The sequence below is a fragment of the Lethenteron reissneri genome, chromosome 2 (assembly GCF_015708825.2).
Source record: "Lethenteron reissneri isolate LAM-NWPU_2019-01 chromosome 2, ASM1570882v1, whole genome shotgun sequence".
NCBI classification, from domain to species: domain Eukaryota; kingdom Metazoa; phylum Chordata; class Hyperoartia; order Petromyzontiformes; family Petromyzontidae; genus Lethenteron; species Lethenteron reissneri.
Genome location: NC_083780.1, coordinates 2,866,591 through 2,882,661, shown reverse-complemented (window position 1 = coordinate 2,882,661; position 16,071 = coordinate 2,866,591). Strand labels below are relative to the sequence as shown.

Genomic DNA, 16,071 nt, shown 5'->3' with positions numbered 1-16,071 from the left:
CGCTCGTGCGCTGGCTGGGGTGGCTTTTTTCTTTTTGACCGTCGCGTTCGAAGCGGAATGACGCTGGTCGAGCGAAACGCTCGCGATCATTGTGAGAGCGACAGCAGCACCCACCACTCGTGTTGCATCGACGAGCACCCGTCAAGAACGTATGGCGACACGAGCATAACGATTATGAGGATGACGACTTTGTGAAATACGGTAATAGCCCGGTTTACGTCGGTGGGCGGGAGGGGATGCGTTCCTGAAATGTGCGACGATGGCTATCGATGCGACGTTAATCGAAGCGGATTGTCAGGATAGTCAGTAGGTGGATGTAAGTGTGGGTGGTTGGGGCGATGCAAATTGGGTGGTTGTATTAATAAAGTGACGACGTTGTTGCGAAGCGACGTTAATCGGGGACACGTACATGGGGATGTTACCGTATATATTTATATATAAGTGCTGTACAATGCTCCCTCGTTATTCGCGAGGGATACGTTCCGGAAATGATCGTGAATAGCTAATTTCGCGGAAAATGATATCGACCTACGTAATCATATCCTTTCAACGGGTCTCCTTAAATACAGAAAAGAATACATCTCTCAGCACTCGATCTCATCATTTTATTTCATCACTTTATCTCATCCAGGGGCGGCCCGATGCGAACCATGTAGTTGGTGCCCCACCCCCAAGCCCCAAGGGCAGATCTAGGCCGATGTTTTACGTAAACTGAGACACATTTGCCCCTATTTTGCGTTTAATGTTCATAAAGCGTATTTTTTTCTAACAGAGCCATACTCATTCGGGTTCTCCGTCCGTTTGTCCAAGAAATAAATGATCAAAAATGTTGAGAAATGAATTATATTTCACATTCCCTCTGTACGTGCACAGAATTGAAAATTACATCTTTATCATTAGACCTACTTTGCCAGTACTAAAATATAATAGGGTTTTCCCCCTTTTTTGGCAACAAAACTGAAACCACAAGTATTGTGGTTAATGCACACATGATTCCTCGTAAAAATGTTTCAGTTTTGGTGCCAGAAAAAAAGGGGAAAAACGCTATTATTAATTACATCTTTGTTATTTTATCATAATTTTTTTATTCGTTTTTTTTAATCTGTATTTTTTTCCTTTTGAATTTGGCCCCCCACATTAACATTGTGCCCTATATAGACGGGCCACTCCTGATCTCATCACATTCTGTCTCATCACGTGATCTCGTCACGTGATCTCGTCACGTTATCGCATCACTTTATCTCGTCACTTTCTCTCTCTCTCTGTCTGCAATCGTGTAGAGTTCCAGATACGATTGGCGGACATCCAAAATCGCGGCTAACAAGTTGGTGAACAACGAGGGAATGCTGTTCAGGTGGTGGCTACAACCACGAGGAAGGGGGAAAGACAGAGGGACGGAATCGGGAAGAGAGACGAAGAAAAGGGATGGGTAATGAGAGGAACAGAACGGAGGAGCCGATAAACGGGAGCCGAGGGTCAGGAGAGATGAGGAGAGATGAGGAGAGATGAGGAGAGGGAGGAGGGGGAGGCTGCATCAGGGCATGGGCGCTGCTGCTGCTGCTGCACGGAGCGGCGTCTGTTTTCACAGTGGGTGGGGGAGAGGGGACGGGTTCCGAGTGGGCGTGGCCACACGTAAGTCACGTGGTTCACGGGAGGCTTGAGCGGATTTAGATAGAGAGATCATAATTAATTCGTGCGTCGAAAGGTGGATTATCGAGTAAGATATCCACATTCACCCGTATCAGCCCGCGCTCCAGCTCACGTCACAGACTCCAAAAGCAAACACGAATTTTATTTTATTTTTAAAGTTGGGGAGGTAATTTTGTTTGTTACGGATGTGTTACCCTTGTGCACCCTTAGCTTTTCGAGGAGGTTATCGAATGAGCCAATGAATGCGACAATAAATCAACAGCGGTATGACAAACACAATCAGGTGTTTAATTTGCCCGTAACTACGGGTTGGCGGACATTTCTCAAACTAAAGGTTCGTAAAGTCAGGGGGCGGAACGGGAATCGAAACGACAGAACCGTCCATACGGGGCTGCGGATCCTCACGAGCCACGCCGCCCACCCCCGTGACGTCACAGGCGTGCGGCCTGACTGGCGACGCACCGCGCACGATCGATCTTTAAAAGGCGACGTTTCGGGCAATGGGTCCTGCTTCGTCTTATTCTTCACAGCACAGGACATATGTGCACACCACCTTCACTTGTTCCGCGCAAAATACAAAGATCAACCCGTTGTAGTCTTCACAGAGTGTCGTGACAAGTGCTGCTAGCGAGTGGCACCTATGAAAGGCTGGGACGGAACACGAAGGGGTGGGTGGTCAGCACCACGCCCGGCCGCCTTTGCCTTCCCAGTGTTGATGTTCGCACTACTATTTGTATTTAAAGGCAATTCGCGCCGTGTACTCTCGTATAAGGTCGGCCAAGGAGAGGCCCAGGACCGGTTTATTTGTCGCGAGCGGGAATCGAACTTGGGATCGCCGGCTTCGTAGCGCATTGCGCTAAGCACTACACGACTGCTCCCTACTCAACACACACACACCTCGTTTTAAACACACACACCTCGACTCAACACACACACCTCGTCTCAACGCACACACACCCCGTCTCAACAACAACAACCGCCATTCGCCACAAAGTGGCGGTGACGTCACCATGGCGCTTGTGCCAGGCTATGTGCACCTTGAGGCCACGTGAAGTGTCGAACTCCCGCTGGCAGGAGGTTACGGGGCAGACCCAGGTGCCATGGGTCGTCTGACTGAGATGACCGAGATGACTGGTTGATGCACCACCTGTGCCCCCTACTAACACCAACAAAGAACAAAGATCCCCCGTATAGCCTTAACAGACTGTAGGGGCAAGTGCTCTTAGCGAGCACCTATGACGGCCGGAACGGTACACGAGGTGGTGGGTGGCCAGCGCCACGCCCGACCGCCTTTATCTCCCTAGTGGCGATGTTTACGCACCGCACCAGGTACTCATTTGAGGCTGAGTCGACCTAGGGGAGGCCCAGGACCGGTTCAGATAATCGTCACTGGTTTCGGCCGTGAGGGTCGCAGAGTTCATTGCGCAGCACGCTAACCGCTACACTACCCCTCCCCACCAACACACACACAGACACACACACAGACACACACGCGCGCGTTCCTTGTGCCCGTTCGCGTCAAAACAACGACTGGGCGCTAATGGCTCCCGCGCGTCGTTCACTCGCCCCGCGGGGGTCTCGCGGGCCGAGGCGGGCGGGAGACGAGGAGAGGTGGGCGGAGGCGGGGACGTAGAGATTCCTCCTCCTCCTCCTCGTCGTCGTCGTCCAGAACTTCCACCCCCTCCTCCTCCACCTCCTTCGTCACCGGAATAAATGGCAGCCGCGGACGTGACGTCACACAGGTCGACTCTGGATGGCTTTGACAAATGAGATGCTGTCTTCGTTTGAATGGCACTGATAATGCGCGTTATTACAGAGGTAGAATTGTTACATTAACGAGCACAGGATTGTATTGTCCTGTCTCCTTTGTATTGTACCATCTGTCTGGCGTGCATTGTTCTGTCTCGTTTGCATTGTTTGTCTCCTTTGTATTGTCTCTCGTTTGTATTGTGTCTAGTGTGTATTGTCTGCCTCGTTTGTATTGTTCTGTCTCGTTTCTGTTGTACCGTCTCGTTTGTATTGTTCCATCTCGTTTGCATTGTTCCATCTCGTTTGTATTGTTCTGCCTTGTTTGTATTGTTCTGTCTCGTTTCTATTGTCTTCCTCGTTTGTATTGTTCCGTCTCGTTTGCATTGTTCCATCTCGTTTGTATTGTGTTTAGTGTGTATTTTCTGCCTCATTTGTATTGTTCCATCTCGTTTGTATTGTTCCATCTCGTTGTATTGTTCTGCCTCGTTTGTATTGTTCCCTCTCGTTTGAATTGTTTTGCCTCGTTTGTATTGTTCTGTCTCGGTTGTATTGCGGGGTTGAAGGCGAAGTTAAATCGGCGAGTTTTCAAGACAGACTTCAACAGCTCTCACAACTCTGCCTTATCACCCAAGGCAAAGCGTCGTTCCGCAGTCTGGGAGCTGCTGCTGATGTTGGTCGCCTCTTTAACTTCCGCTAATAATAATTAATTTCGTATTGAATATTGCTGATGAGACTGATATTGCTGCTAATGATGATACTGCTGTTGATGCTGATACTGCTGCTGCTGATGCTCCTGCTGCTGATGATGCTGTTACTGGTGCTGATAATGCTGCTGATGCTGATCCTACTGATACTGCTGCTGATACGGCTGCTGTTGATAATACTGATATTGCTGCTGATGATGCTGCTGATGCTGAGCCTGCTGCTGATGATGCTGCTGATACTGATGATACCAATACTGCTGATGATAATGCTGATGATATTGCTGCTGATATTGCTCCTGATGATGCTGCTGATGATGCTGACACTGCTGCTGAAGATGCTAATACTGCTGATGCTGCTTCTGCTGATGCTGCTGCTGCACCGTGTGTCCCCCACCTCACCCTACCAACACCTCCCCCCCACGCCCCTCCACCCCCTCCGCACCACGTGACCGCAACAATGCGAGGTTGATCGGGACACTAATGGATTGTGCCCTGGGGGCGGAGAATGAGGGGGGGGGGGGGGTTGCCTCTCTCGGCCAGCCAGCTCCCTCAGTGCGCACCGTGTGGGTAATTAACACTAATTGATCTGCGGCTTCACACTTGGGGGGGGGGGGGTTGTGTGTCTCAAACGGGCGGCTCACAGCGGGGGTAGAGGCGGTGGAGGGAGAGAGGGGGTAGGTGGGGGGCAGTCTCGTGTTGAAAGAGGAGCTCGCAGATTTGTATATAAGAGGAGGTTCGTCGGGATGTTGTTGGAGGCATTAATTAATTCAGGTAAGGTCTGTATCATGTTCAGCATCATCATCATCAGCAGAATTATCATCAGCAGCAGCATCATCAGCAGCAGCCGCATTATCATCAGGAGCATCGTCACCATCAGCGTTATCACCAACATCAGCAGCATGATCAGCATTAACATCAGCAGAAGCAACATCATCAGCAGCAGTAGCATTATCCATCATCTCAGGTGTAGAGACTCTCTCTCTCATCTGAGGTGTACAGACTCTCTCTCATCTCCAGTGTAGAAGCTCTCTCTCTCCCCGTGAATATCAACATTTCACGAAGGCTTCTTCCTAAGTGGCCGCTGTTAAATACTTAAAGACACGTTATTTTAATCGTACAGTCAAGCGATACCCAGATGTACGCCTCCCCCCCCCCTCCTCTTTTACGTCGTTTTGAAAATACGTCGTCACTTTGTGAACACTCCCTGATCTACGTCGCCTCACCCCACACTAACGTCGCTGACAACATCATCATCGCCGTCGTCCGTCCGTCCTCTCTTGTATCGATCGCCTCTCAAACGTTCGCCTCCAGCTACTGACGACCCTGAAAATCGCTTCGATATACGTCGTTTCGATATTCGTCCGGGATATTCATTTCTTCATAAATGCTTTGTTTCTGTTTAGTTTGTTGTCCTTTCCTTCGTCACCTTTGATTAGCACGGTCGGCTACGTACCGTAAAAGAGAAGTTAAACGTACATTCACTACCCTATACACTACATCACACCGCTATAAATATAATTGAAGCCTAATTTCTTGAGAACTGCTTTTTGTGTTTATTTTGTTATCATTTCACCGGCGTCCCCGATGAGCATGGTTGGCTACGTACGGTGCGAAAGACGTTCAACATACGCACATACAGATCGTATCGGGCGGTGTAGGCGCACAGCCCGTAGGGAAATCCAATGTTGGATGAGTCTCGTTGCCGTCACGAACGGATTCTTTGACCAGATTTCACCACGCATAACTGTTTGAATTTAAAAAAATCAGAATATTGATTTGTCCTGGAAGAGGAATCCGATGAGCTATGACGTTCTTTTTTTACTCACAGATTTCATTCTATTATATTTAGGATTTAAAAAGCTCCCTTGCCAGGGCGATTTACAACGCAAGCCGACGGCGGCACACAAAGGGGCAGAAGGGGAGCAACGGGTGGGGTGGAGCGGCTGTCAGTGAGGGAGGTGACGGAAGGGATGGAGGGACAGGGGCTGGGGATAGAGTTGCTGATGCTGTAGGGTTAGGGAAGGAGGAATAACGTGGAGTGTGATGGTGAATGAGGTGTCACAGATGGGTGCAACGCGAGTGAGAGGCAGCGGGTTATGGAGGTAAGATAGATCGACGTTGTGGCTGGGCATGGATGAGGGCAGGTGAAGGGTGGTAGGGGCAGAGGTCTGTTGGCTGGATAGTTGGGCTGATTGAGGAGCGCAGTGGAGGGCTGGGGGAGAGATGTGGTTAGGTGCACATGGAGAAAGCGAGACGTGGGAGGCGGGTCAGGAATTAGAGTCGTTGGAGGATGACGCCCGGGGGACTGGGAGTGCGTTAAAGGCGGGGGAAGGAACCGGCTCGAGATGGTGGCAGTGGAAAAGAAAAAGCAACGGAGAAAAGAAAGGTGCTGAAGGTCGAGCGAAAGGAGGAAAGCGAGGGGGAGAGTCTGATGTGGAGAGGGAGTTTGTTCCAGTTGCAACGGGGCAAGAAGAGAGAGAGAACGAAAGCGAGACTGGGCGCGAGGAGGTGGAGGGACGGTGCGAAAAACGGAATATTAAGATCAGAGGTAGCTTGAAGGAACGTGCAAAGAAATGAGAGAAGAGAGGTGGGAGGGTGGCAAGGGCGTGCAAGGCTTTGAACACGAGAGTGAGGAATTTTAAAAAGACAGTGGCGATAAACAGGAAGCCAGTAAAGTTGTTGAAGGAGAGGAGAGCGGTGGGATGTGTAGGGAAGGTTGAGTTCGGCGCGTGCAGCTGCGTTTTGGATATGGAGGAGTGAGTTTCAGTGATCAAGACGAGTGAATGGGGAGTGCACGAGGAGCTTGGTAGCGGTGCAAGTGATTATGGGGCGTATTTTCCTGATGTTGTACAGATGGTAACGGCATGTGCGAGTGGCGTTGGCAATGTGGGAAGTGAAGGAAAGAGTGGAATCGAAGGTGGAAGAGTTTGGGAAGAGGCAAAGGGAGTGGGTGGGGAGGGGAAGAGATGGAGGGTGCAGGAGAGGGCGAGCCAGAGGATGAAAGGAAAAGCAATGAGGTTTTGGAAGGATTTAGGGAAAGGAATGTTCGGGTCATCCAGGCTTGTACGGCTGTCAGACAGGACGAGAGTCGGAGGGAAGGATCGGGGGTGAATAATTTGAAGGAGAAGAAAATGTGAGTGTCATCGGCAAAGAGGTGATAGGAAATATCAGAGGAAGAAAGAACAGACTCTAGGGGAGATGTCGTATACGGAGAACGGGAGGGGGCCAAGTAGCGAGCCCTGGGAGACATCGACCGTGATGGGGGTAGTGGAGGAAGAGCAGTGGTTGAAAGAAGCAGTCGATGAACGGGGATTTATGTAAGAACGGACCCAAGAGAGAGAGTGTGGTGTCAGAGATGCCGAGGTTGGAGATGAGCGGAGAGGAGGATGGAGTGGTGGATGGTGCCGATGGCAAGGAGACATATCGAGAGAGATGAGGACGGAGGAGAGTTGGCCAAATGGTTGTAGGATGTGGAGGAGGGCGGTTTCAGTGGAATGGAGAGGATGGATGCAGTAAATTTTGCTGTGACGGTCCCACCTGATGACGGAGACTTGTGTTGCCTCCGAAACGTCGTGATTTATTATTTTATTTCTGTTATTACTTCTATTTTTTTTACCTACGTGACTTTACCTAAAAAACCTAAGAGTAGGGCGGAACCCAGACTGGTGGAGGTGGATACATCGAGGCGGGAAGAGATGTAGGATGAGAGGCGTTCAAGGAGTTTGGAGAAATAAGAAAACAAGGAAATATGGCGATGGCGTGCAGGGACCGAAGGATCTGGAGAAGGTTTTTTGAGAAGAGGTGCGATGATGACGGTTTTGTAAGGGTTGGGGAAGATGCCAGAAGAGAGGGAAGAGTCAAAGAGAGCCAAGAGACATTGAATAATCGTGGGGGAAATGGATAGAAGAAGGGGGGGGGGGCAGATGGGGGTCGAGACAGGAAAAGGTGGGGCGGGTTTTTGAGATGATGGTCGACAGCTCCAGACGGGAAAAGTCGCCCAGTAGGATCAATGGAGAAGAGGTTTTTAATAGAGAGTCGATATGAGACACTCAAGATCATTGCAGAAAGAGGAGCAGGGACCCGGGGGACGGTCGATGATGAAGAAGGAAGCTGATTGGGGTAAAGATAAATAGGAAATTTGAAATTCGAAAGAGGAAAAGGTGGGGAGGGCATTGGATAGGGTCGAGGAGATCCATGAGGAGGGGATGAGCAGCCCAACACTACCACCAGACTTGCCAGAGGGAGGTGGTGAATGGAGCAATTGAGTCCTGGAGGGTGGGGGGGGGGTAACGCGGCGGGGGTAGCGGTGTTGAGTGGAGACGTCCAGGTTTCCGTTAATGCTCTGGCGTGGAGGTTTTTCGAAAGGAAAGCATCGAGGGTGGATGCATGCTTATTGATAACGAGAGTCCCATGGGCCAGTATGGGGCGCGCCAGCAGATTATGGCAACAAGCAAACTCTTTGGTTATTTCGGTAAAGTCACGTAGGTATAAAATAAAATAAAAATTTTATACCTACGTGACTTTACCGAAAGAAAGAGTATGGATTCCTGCAGTCACGAAAGCTTCAGATCAAGATGAATACAGACGATAGGAGTGCAACAATCGAGTGAGAAAAAACGTAAGCGAGCCATTTATAATTGAAACATTAATATTCAACATTGTAATAATTGCGGGGGTTTTTACACGAAATGGAAGCTTGGGCAAGGCAGCAAACCAACAACGACGACAACAACAAACCCAGACCACACCAAGACAACACTGCAATAAGATACACCCTTGCCTGGGGTAGGCACCGATACTATTTGTCTGTCTGTATGGTTATCGGTCTACCTGTGTGTGTGTGTGTGGTGCATGTCGTTGACCGGTCTGATATTCATCACTCTCGCACTGCCACAGAGGCCATCGTGATCAGATAAGGAATATCTACTCCTCATCGGCCACAGCCTCCAGGAGTCGTCTGAACACAACACAAGGAACACAACACACACCACACGCAATATACACAACACACACCACACACAGTATACACAACACACACGCAATATACACAACACACACAATATACATAACACATACACACCACACGCAGTATACATAACACACACCACACACAACACACGCAGTATACACAACACACACGCAATATACACAACACACAACACACACATCACACACAATATACACAACGCATATGATATACACATCATACATTATACATAACACACACAACACACATATAATATACACAGCACACAGTACACATACCACACATAATATACACAGAACGTAATATACGTAACACACAATCCACATACCACACACAATATATACAATATACACAGCACACAATAAGCACAATATAAGCGACACACATACAATAAACATAACACGTAATATATACAATATACACAGTATATACAATATACACTAAACAAACCGTAAACATAATTAAAATAACATGGGCACAAACACTACAAATACACAGCGTGAGAGATGAAATACTGAATAGACAGGACAGACACAACAACACAGACACAACAACACAGACACAACAACACAGACACAACAACACAGAGGGACACGCAACACAAACACTACAACACCAACTAAACACAACAACACTGACGCAACGCAAACTTAACACAACACAACAAGACACAAACAATTACAAACGGCAATAAAAAACAAACCCAACGATCAAATATAAACATCGCAAACACGCAATAAAACATACGTTAACAAGCACACACTTCCACAAAACAAGCCCCAACGCAGACCACACAATGCACAAGAACCAAGGATCCCCCGTGTAGCCTTCATTAGACCGATATCATCACAGATCGTTGGGTCAGATCACCGCGGAAGTCAAATGGTGCCGTGTTGTACACCCTCAACCACCCGACACAGTCAATGCACGAGGTTGTCAAGTGAGCGAACGTGTCCAGTTTGTGACTTCGTCAGCAGCGGTGCTGTTGGAGAGCGATCCACACGCGTTTAACAACTGGCTAGTCCGACGTTTCGCTGCTGGTTGCAGCCAAACTTGGACAGGTTGTTTGGGCAAGTGATGTGAGCAAACACAAGACACCACAACACAACTCACAACCCACTTACCACCACAACACAACCCACAACACACAACCCACAACACACACCACACAACCCGCAACAAAGACAACCCACAATACACACCACAAAACCCACAACACCACTCACAACCCACAACACAAACCACACAACACACAACACAACCCACAATATACACCACAAAACCCACAACACACCAAACAACCCACAACACACAACACACGCCACACAATCCACAACAAAGACAACCCACAATACCATCAACAACCCATAACACACCACCTACAACACAACCCACAACACCACCGACAACCCATACCACACAACCAAAAACACTACCCATTTCCCAAAACACATAACCCATACCACACAACCCACAACACACACCATCCACAACACAAACCACACAAACCACAACACCACCACTCACAACCCATAACGCACAACCCACAACACAACCACTCCCCTGCCCATCACGATGCCGAACGACTCCGACGACGCAGCCTCCTCCACCTGCGTCTCCTTCAACCACCTCAACTGCACGGGGCCCTCCCTCCCGCCGCTGAGCCGTCACCTTGTCCTCGCCCTCCTCCTCATCTTCATCGCCGCCACCATCCTGGGCAACCTGCTCATCATCGCCGCCATCGCCTCCTTCCGGCAGCTGCAGACGCGGGCCAACGCGCTCGCCCTCTCGCTGGCCGTCTCCGACCTCCTCGTCGGCGTCCTCTGCATGCCCTCGTCGACCCTGAAGACCATCTACAACTGCTGGTTCTTCCCCGACGTGCTCTGCCACTGGCACTTCTTCGCCGACTACATGTTCACCACCGCCTCCGTGCTGCACGTCACCTGCATCGCCTTCGACCGCTACGTGGCCATCACCGACCCTCTGCGCTACGCGGCGCGCGTCACTCCGCGCACGCTCGTGGCGATGCTCGTGTTCTGCTGGCTCGGCTCGGCGCTGGTGTCGTCGCCGATACTGCTCAGCCTGAGCAATGGCGACGCCCTGTCGGGCCCCACCATTCACAGGATCCTGTGCCCCAACGACTGCTTCTTCTACATCAGCATCGGCATCATGCTCGTCATCGGCATGGGGCCCTACTTCGCGTCCATGCTCGTGGTGGTGGCGGTGTACGCGCGGATCTACGCCGTCGCGCGGGGCCAGGCGAGGAAGATCGCCGCGTCGGCGAGCGGCTCCCAGACCCGCGGGCACGCCGACGAGAGCGCCAACTCGGCGAGCGTGAAGAGCCTGAAGCGAGAGCACAACGCCACCAAGACGCTGGGCGCCATCATCTGCTCGTTCCTGCTCTCGTGGCTGCCCTTCTACATCATCACCATCATCTCGATGTTCGTCAACGACATGTTCCTCTCCTACCGTGTCACCCTCTGGCTGGGCTACATCAGCTCCATCGTGAACCCCTTCCTCTACGCTCTGCTCAACAGGCAGTTCCGCGCCGCGTTCCGCACCTTGCTCAGTGTCAAGGTGTTCTCCGTCCTGGGCAGCCGGGGCGCCGATTTGATGGGGGTTAAGAAATCCTGATTGTGGGATTGCTATGGGGGTGTAGGGGTGTGGGCGTGGGGGGGGGGCGAATCAACAGGTAAACAAGTAAACAAAAATAAGATTTGATTTTGAAAAATATGAGGACAATAATGTGTGTGTAGTTAGAACTTGCGTATTATTGTATACGGGTTAAACAAAGAAAAAACGCATCCGTAGCTATATCAGTGAAAGTGAGTCGGGATCTTGCATAGCCCCCCCCCCCCCCCCCCCGTTGAAATCGTTCGGTGCGCTCCTGGTGGGGAGGGTGGGGGCGCTGGTGGTGACTCGGCGTGGGTTTACAATTGGCCGTGTCGGAGACACACTCAGCCCCCATCGTGCTCAGTTGCGCCGCTAGGTTCGGATCGGGGTGTCGGCCACACGTGCGATGACGGCTGCACGCTGATTGATGCAGCGAAAATGTGATGAAACAAAACAAAAAATTGTTTAGAAAAAACAACTGTGTTTTTTTGTTTAAAACCCCCAAAAATGAGTTATTTTGTTTAAAACCCCAAAAATGTGTTTATTTTAATGTATGTATTCCCTGTAATGTAGCTAACTCTAACTATTTTTTTTATGTTACCAGGTCAGGCCCACAGCTGTACAGCTCTTTGTCACGGGCGACCTCGCCACAAGTAACAGCTCAACGAAGAGGCCATCGTCACGTGGACATTTGCAGCAGCGAAATACTCGGAACGCGTGTTGCTAAATTTGGAGTGGAAAACCGGAGGACTCGGAGAAAATCCACGCGACCATCGGGAGGGAGACACGCAAACTCCAAATATACAGCAGGCGGCGGGGTCGGGATCGAACCCACGGACCTCCTGTATACCAGGCGAGGGAGTTAACATCGACTACCGCGTTTACCGAGGACTTGCTGTAGACGGGTCTCAATGTCTCCGTGTAAGTCTTCAGTGTAAGTCAATTAAATAATCATGGGCGTCAAAGTTTTGCGTGGGACCCACATCTAAGAGAGAGGGGCCCTTGCCTATGAAACATCGGTCAGTTCACCACCAACGTTGGCGTCATTTGACGAAATGTTAACTACCTCGCCTGGCTTTACAGGAGGTCGTGGGTTCCATCCCGACCCTGTGCCTGCTGTATGTTTGGCGTTTGCATGTCCTCTCTGTGCTCGTGTGGCTTTTTCTCCGGGTCCTCCAGTTTTTTCCTCCATATTTATAAACGTGCGTTTCGAGTTTTTGGCTGGTATGAATGTCCACATGATACTCCACTTCCTTCAGCGATCATTTGTGGCCAGGTCGCTTCTGCAAAAGAGTTACAGTATATATCAGCTCAGTTGCCCTTACCTGGTAAAATAAAATAAAAATATCTTAATAGTTTTGGAATGGTTCAAGCAAGTCTGACTGCTGGTGATGAGACCTTGAATTTTTCTTGTTGCTCAACCAATGTTGCTGGAATTATGCGCTCCCAGAAGGCCGTGTGTGGCTGATGTGATGTGTATTTTTACCTTCAGGAAGCGCCGTGTGAAGTAGGAATTCTGTTTGCTTAATTGTCCTTACTTGTATTCTCATATAAATAACTATAAGTCCGTGGGGTCTCTATACCTAAGCACGTTTATCTATGTGTGTAGTTGTGTATGCATGGGGAGAAGTCGTGTCACGGTTAGCGTGCTGCGCTACGAACCCGGCGTTCGATTCCCGCTCAAGGGCAACACCAGTGACGATTATCTAAACCGATTCTGGGCCTCCCCTAGGTTGACTCAGCCTCAAATGAGTACTTGGTGCGGTGTGTAGTAAACATCGCCACTGGGGAGACAAAAGCGGCCGGGCGTGGTGTTGGCGACCCACCCCCTCGTGTGCTGTGCCGGCCTTCATAGGTGCTCGCTAACAGCACTTGCCCCCGACAGCATGTCGAGGCTATACGGGGGATCTTTATATTTTGTGTATGCACGGACCAATTGCTTTGTATTGCCCAATTCTCTAACGATATGAGCGGAGGTTCACTTTAATACGCGGGCTTGCTAACGTGTATTGAATTTTGATTTAAAGCTTTCGTGACTGGAGGGATTCATATTATTGGTTCTTTCGGTAAAGTCACGTAGAAGGTAAATAATAAAATAATAAAAAATTAAACAATAAAAAATTCTCACGACGTTTCGACTGCAACACAAGCAATCATCATCAGGTGTGAAATCCACAGCAAGAAAATTTGAAAAAAATAATTATTGCTGTGGATTTCACACCTGATGATGATTGCTTGTGTTGCAGTCGAAACGTCGTGAGAATTTTTTATTGTTTTGTATTTATATTATTTTATTATTTCCCTTCTACGTGACTTTACCGAAAGAACCAAAAATACGTGTATTGAATTGTTACGTCGTATAGGTATCCCTCGATTCACGAACGCCCGCTCTACGAAACGTCGCGTGAACGCAATTGACACATTTGTAGCGGGCGCTTTTCGATTGAACGAACTCGATCTTTTCCGCGTGAACGAAATTTCCCTCCGGCCACTCGCCCACGAGGGTCATCAAACGAGAAGCCACCCCGGGGCAGGCTGCCGTCATCGACAGCGTCACGGTGTCTCTGCAGTGGCAGCCGTAACGTCTCCACATCGCCTTGTCAGTCGTTGCAACATGCAGCAGATTTTAAAAATATTTTTGTTCATTCTTCTTTCGGTTGTATGGCGAAAAGTATTTATGTTGAAACTTCTTTCGCACCTTTAGTCCGAGGTAATATAGGTGCAGTATATACAGGGTGCTTCAGATTTTTTGTAACACTTATATGTGACTATCCTTTTTAATGGAAAAATAATAGATAATTCACTGTAACATGATAACAATTGTATGTTAATCACTTCAAAAGTCTCCACTTGTTCGCCGAAGTGTTAACATTTTTTTGAAGCACCTTGTATTTTTTTTAGGTTGGGAGTAGAGTTGTAATGACCATCCGAACACACATCCTTAATTTGATAGTAATACATTAATTGGTAAAAGTCATTCCGATTTTACATATTTTTTTTTTAAAGAACGTATCCCATTCGTAAATGTAGGGCTACCTATACTGACTTATATAAACTGCAGTGGTCCCTAGGTGAACGATATTAATTGGTTTACACGAAAAACATCGTTAATTGAAAGTATTGTGAATCGAATTAAGGAAATATACTTTGAAGGCTTAATTTGTTCCAAGACGATCGGAATTTGACCTTTTTCAGCCGATAAACATAGTTTATACTTTATAATATTTAAAGACCATTTTGTTCATAATTGAACGTTATGAGAACCTTTTAAAGCATTAGCCTGATTAGAAACATGGACAAATAATGAATGAATTGAGCATAAATGGTGCATAAACAGCGCATAATATAAAACTGGATACCTGGAAAGCTAGCAACCAGTTTCTCTCAAAACGCTGATTGGCTGAGGTCTGCCGGGTCCGCTTAGGAACGCTCCTATTGGCCGAGTTCGGCGGCTCCGCGTGATATAGTAAACGCCTCTCGTTCCTCCAATATGTCTATGTGTCGTTCATAAAAAAAAACAACGGCGGGACCTTCCTGGAGGCGGATTGTGAATAGAAATATCGTCAATGGATGGCATCGTAAACCCATGGATCACTGCATGTCTTTATAAGACCCTCTGTCAATCGACGCCGTGTCGGTCTCGCATGTTTGTTTGACCATACTTCACCACGCTGGTCATCCATCGCGGGTTGGTGCGCCCACACAGAGGAACGGTTTAAGATGTCCGCTGCAGTGCCCCGGGGCAGGGAATTGAACTCAGGTGGCGCCGGGTTAATCACAATAATAGTGCAGTGCGCTAACCACCATCATTCCGCTAAGGTATATACTTACTCCCGTTCTCGGTGTAGTGACGTATATTGAGTCACTATGGCGTCTAGCGTCAGCTATTGGAAGAAGGGTGGTACTGTGCATGTTAGCGTCTCTGTCTGGCACGAGAGTGTGCATGGCACAGAAGCGGGCCCTAGGGGGCGTGCTCCTGGTGACGGCCAGAGAGAGAGAGGTCACTTCAAGACGTGATAGTCGGGGTGAACCCGAGAGGGCACGTGACCAGGAGAGGGTAGCGATGGCGGCCAATGGGTGGCGAGAGGGACACGTGACATAAGGCCCATAACCTTCTAGTAGGATCTAGAAGGGGGCGTGGTTTAGCCAGGAGCTAGGCCACGCTCAGGGGCATTAAAGGGGAGTCCCGAGCACCGATGCGGGCTGTCTTCAGGAATCAACCCGCGGTGTTACACGTCTCCTCGATTTTCGGTCATCACGTTCGGCATCGTGAGTCAGGCAGCACGTTACTGTCCTGACTCAGATGAGTAGTTATCCCGTTGGGGGTCTGGGTTAACCGTGGTGGTTACCACCTATTCCGTTACGTGT

At 49.1% G+C, this 16,071-nt stretch overlaps 1 protein-coding gene across 1 annotated transcript; it reads left to right on the top strand.

Moving 5' to 3' along the window:
* The first annotated feature begins 10,665 nt into the window (after positions 1–10,665).
* LOC133341461 (5-hydroxytryptamine receptor 1A-like) lies at positions 10,666–11,724 on the top strand. The gene has a single exon (XM_061550120.1). The coding sequence runs from the start codon at positions 10,666–10,668 to the stop codon at positions 11,722–11,724; it is 1,059 nt and encodes a 352-aa protein (XP_061406104.1).
* Positions 11,725–16,071: the final 4,347 nt, after the last annotated feature.

Excerpts from the sequence above, each read along its gene's own strand:
- LOC133341461 (XM_061550120.1), top strand. The coding sequence starts at position 10,666 with ATGCCGAACGACTCCGACGACGCAGCCTCCTCCACCTGCGTCTCCTTC.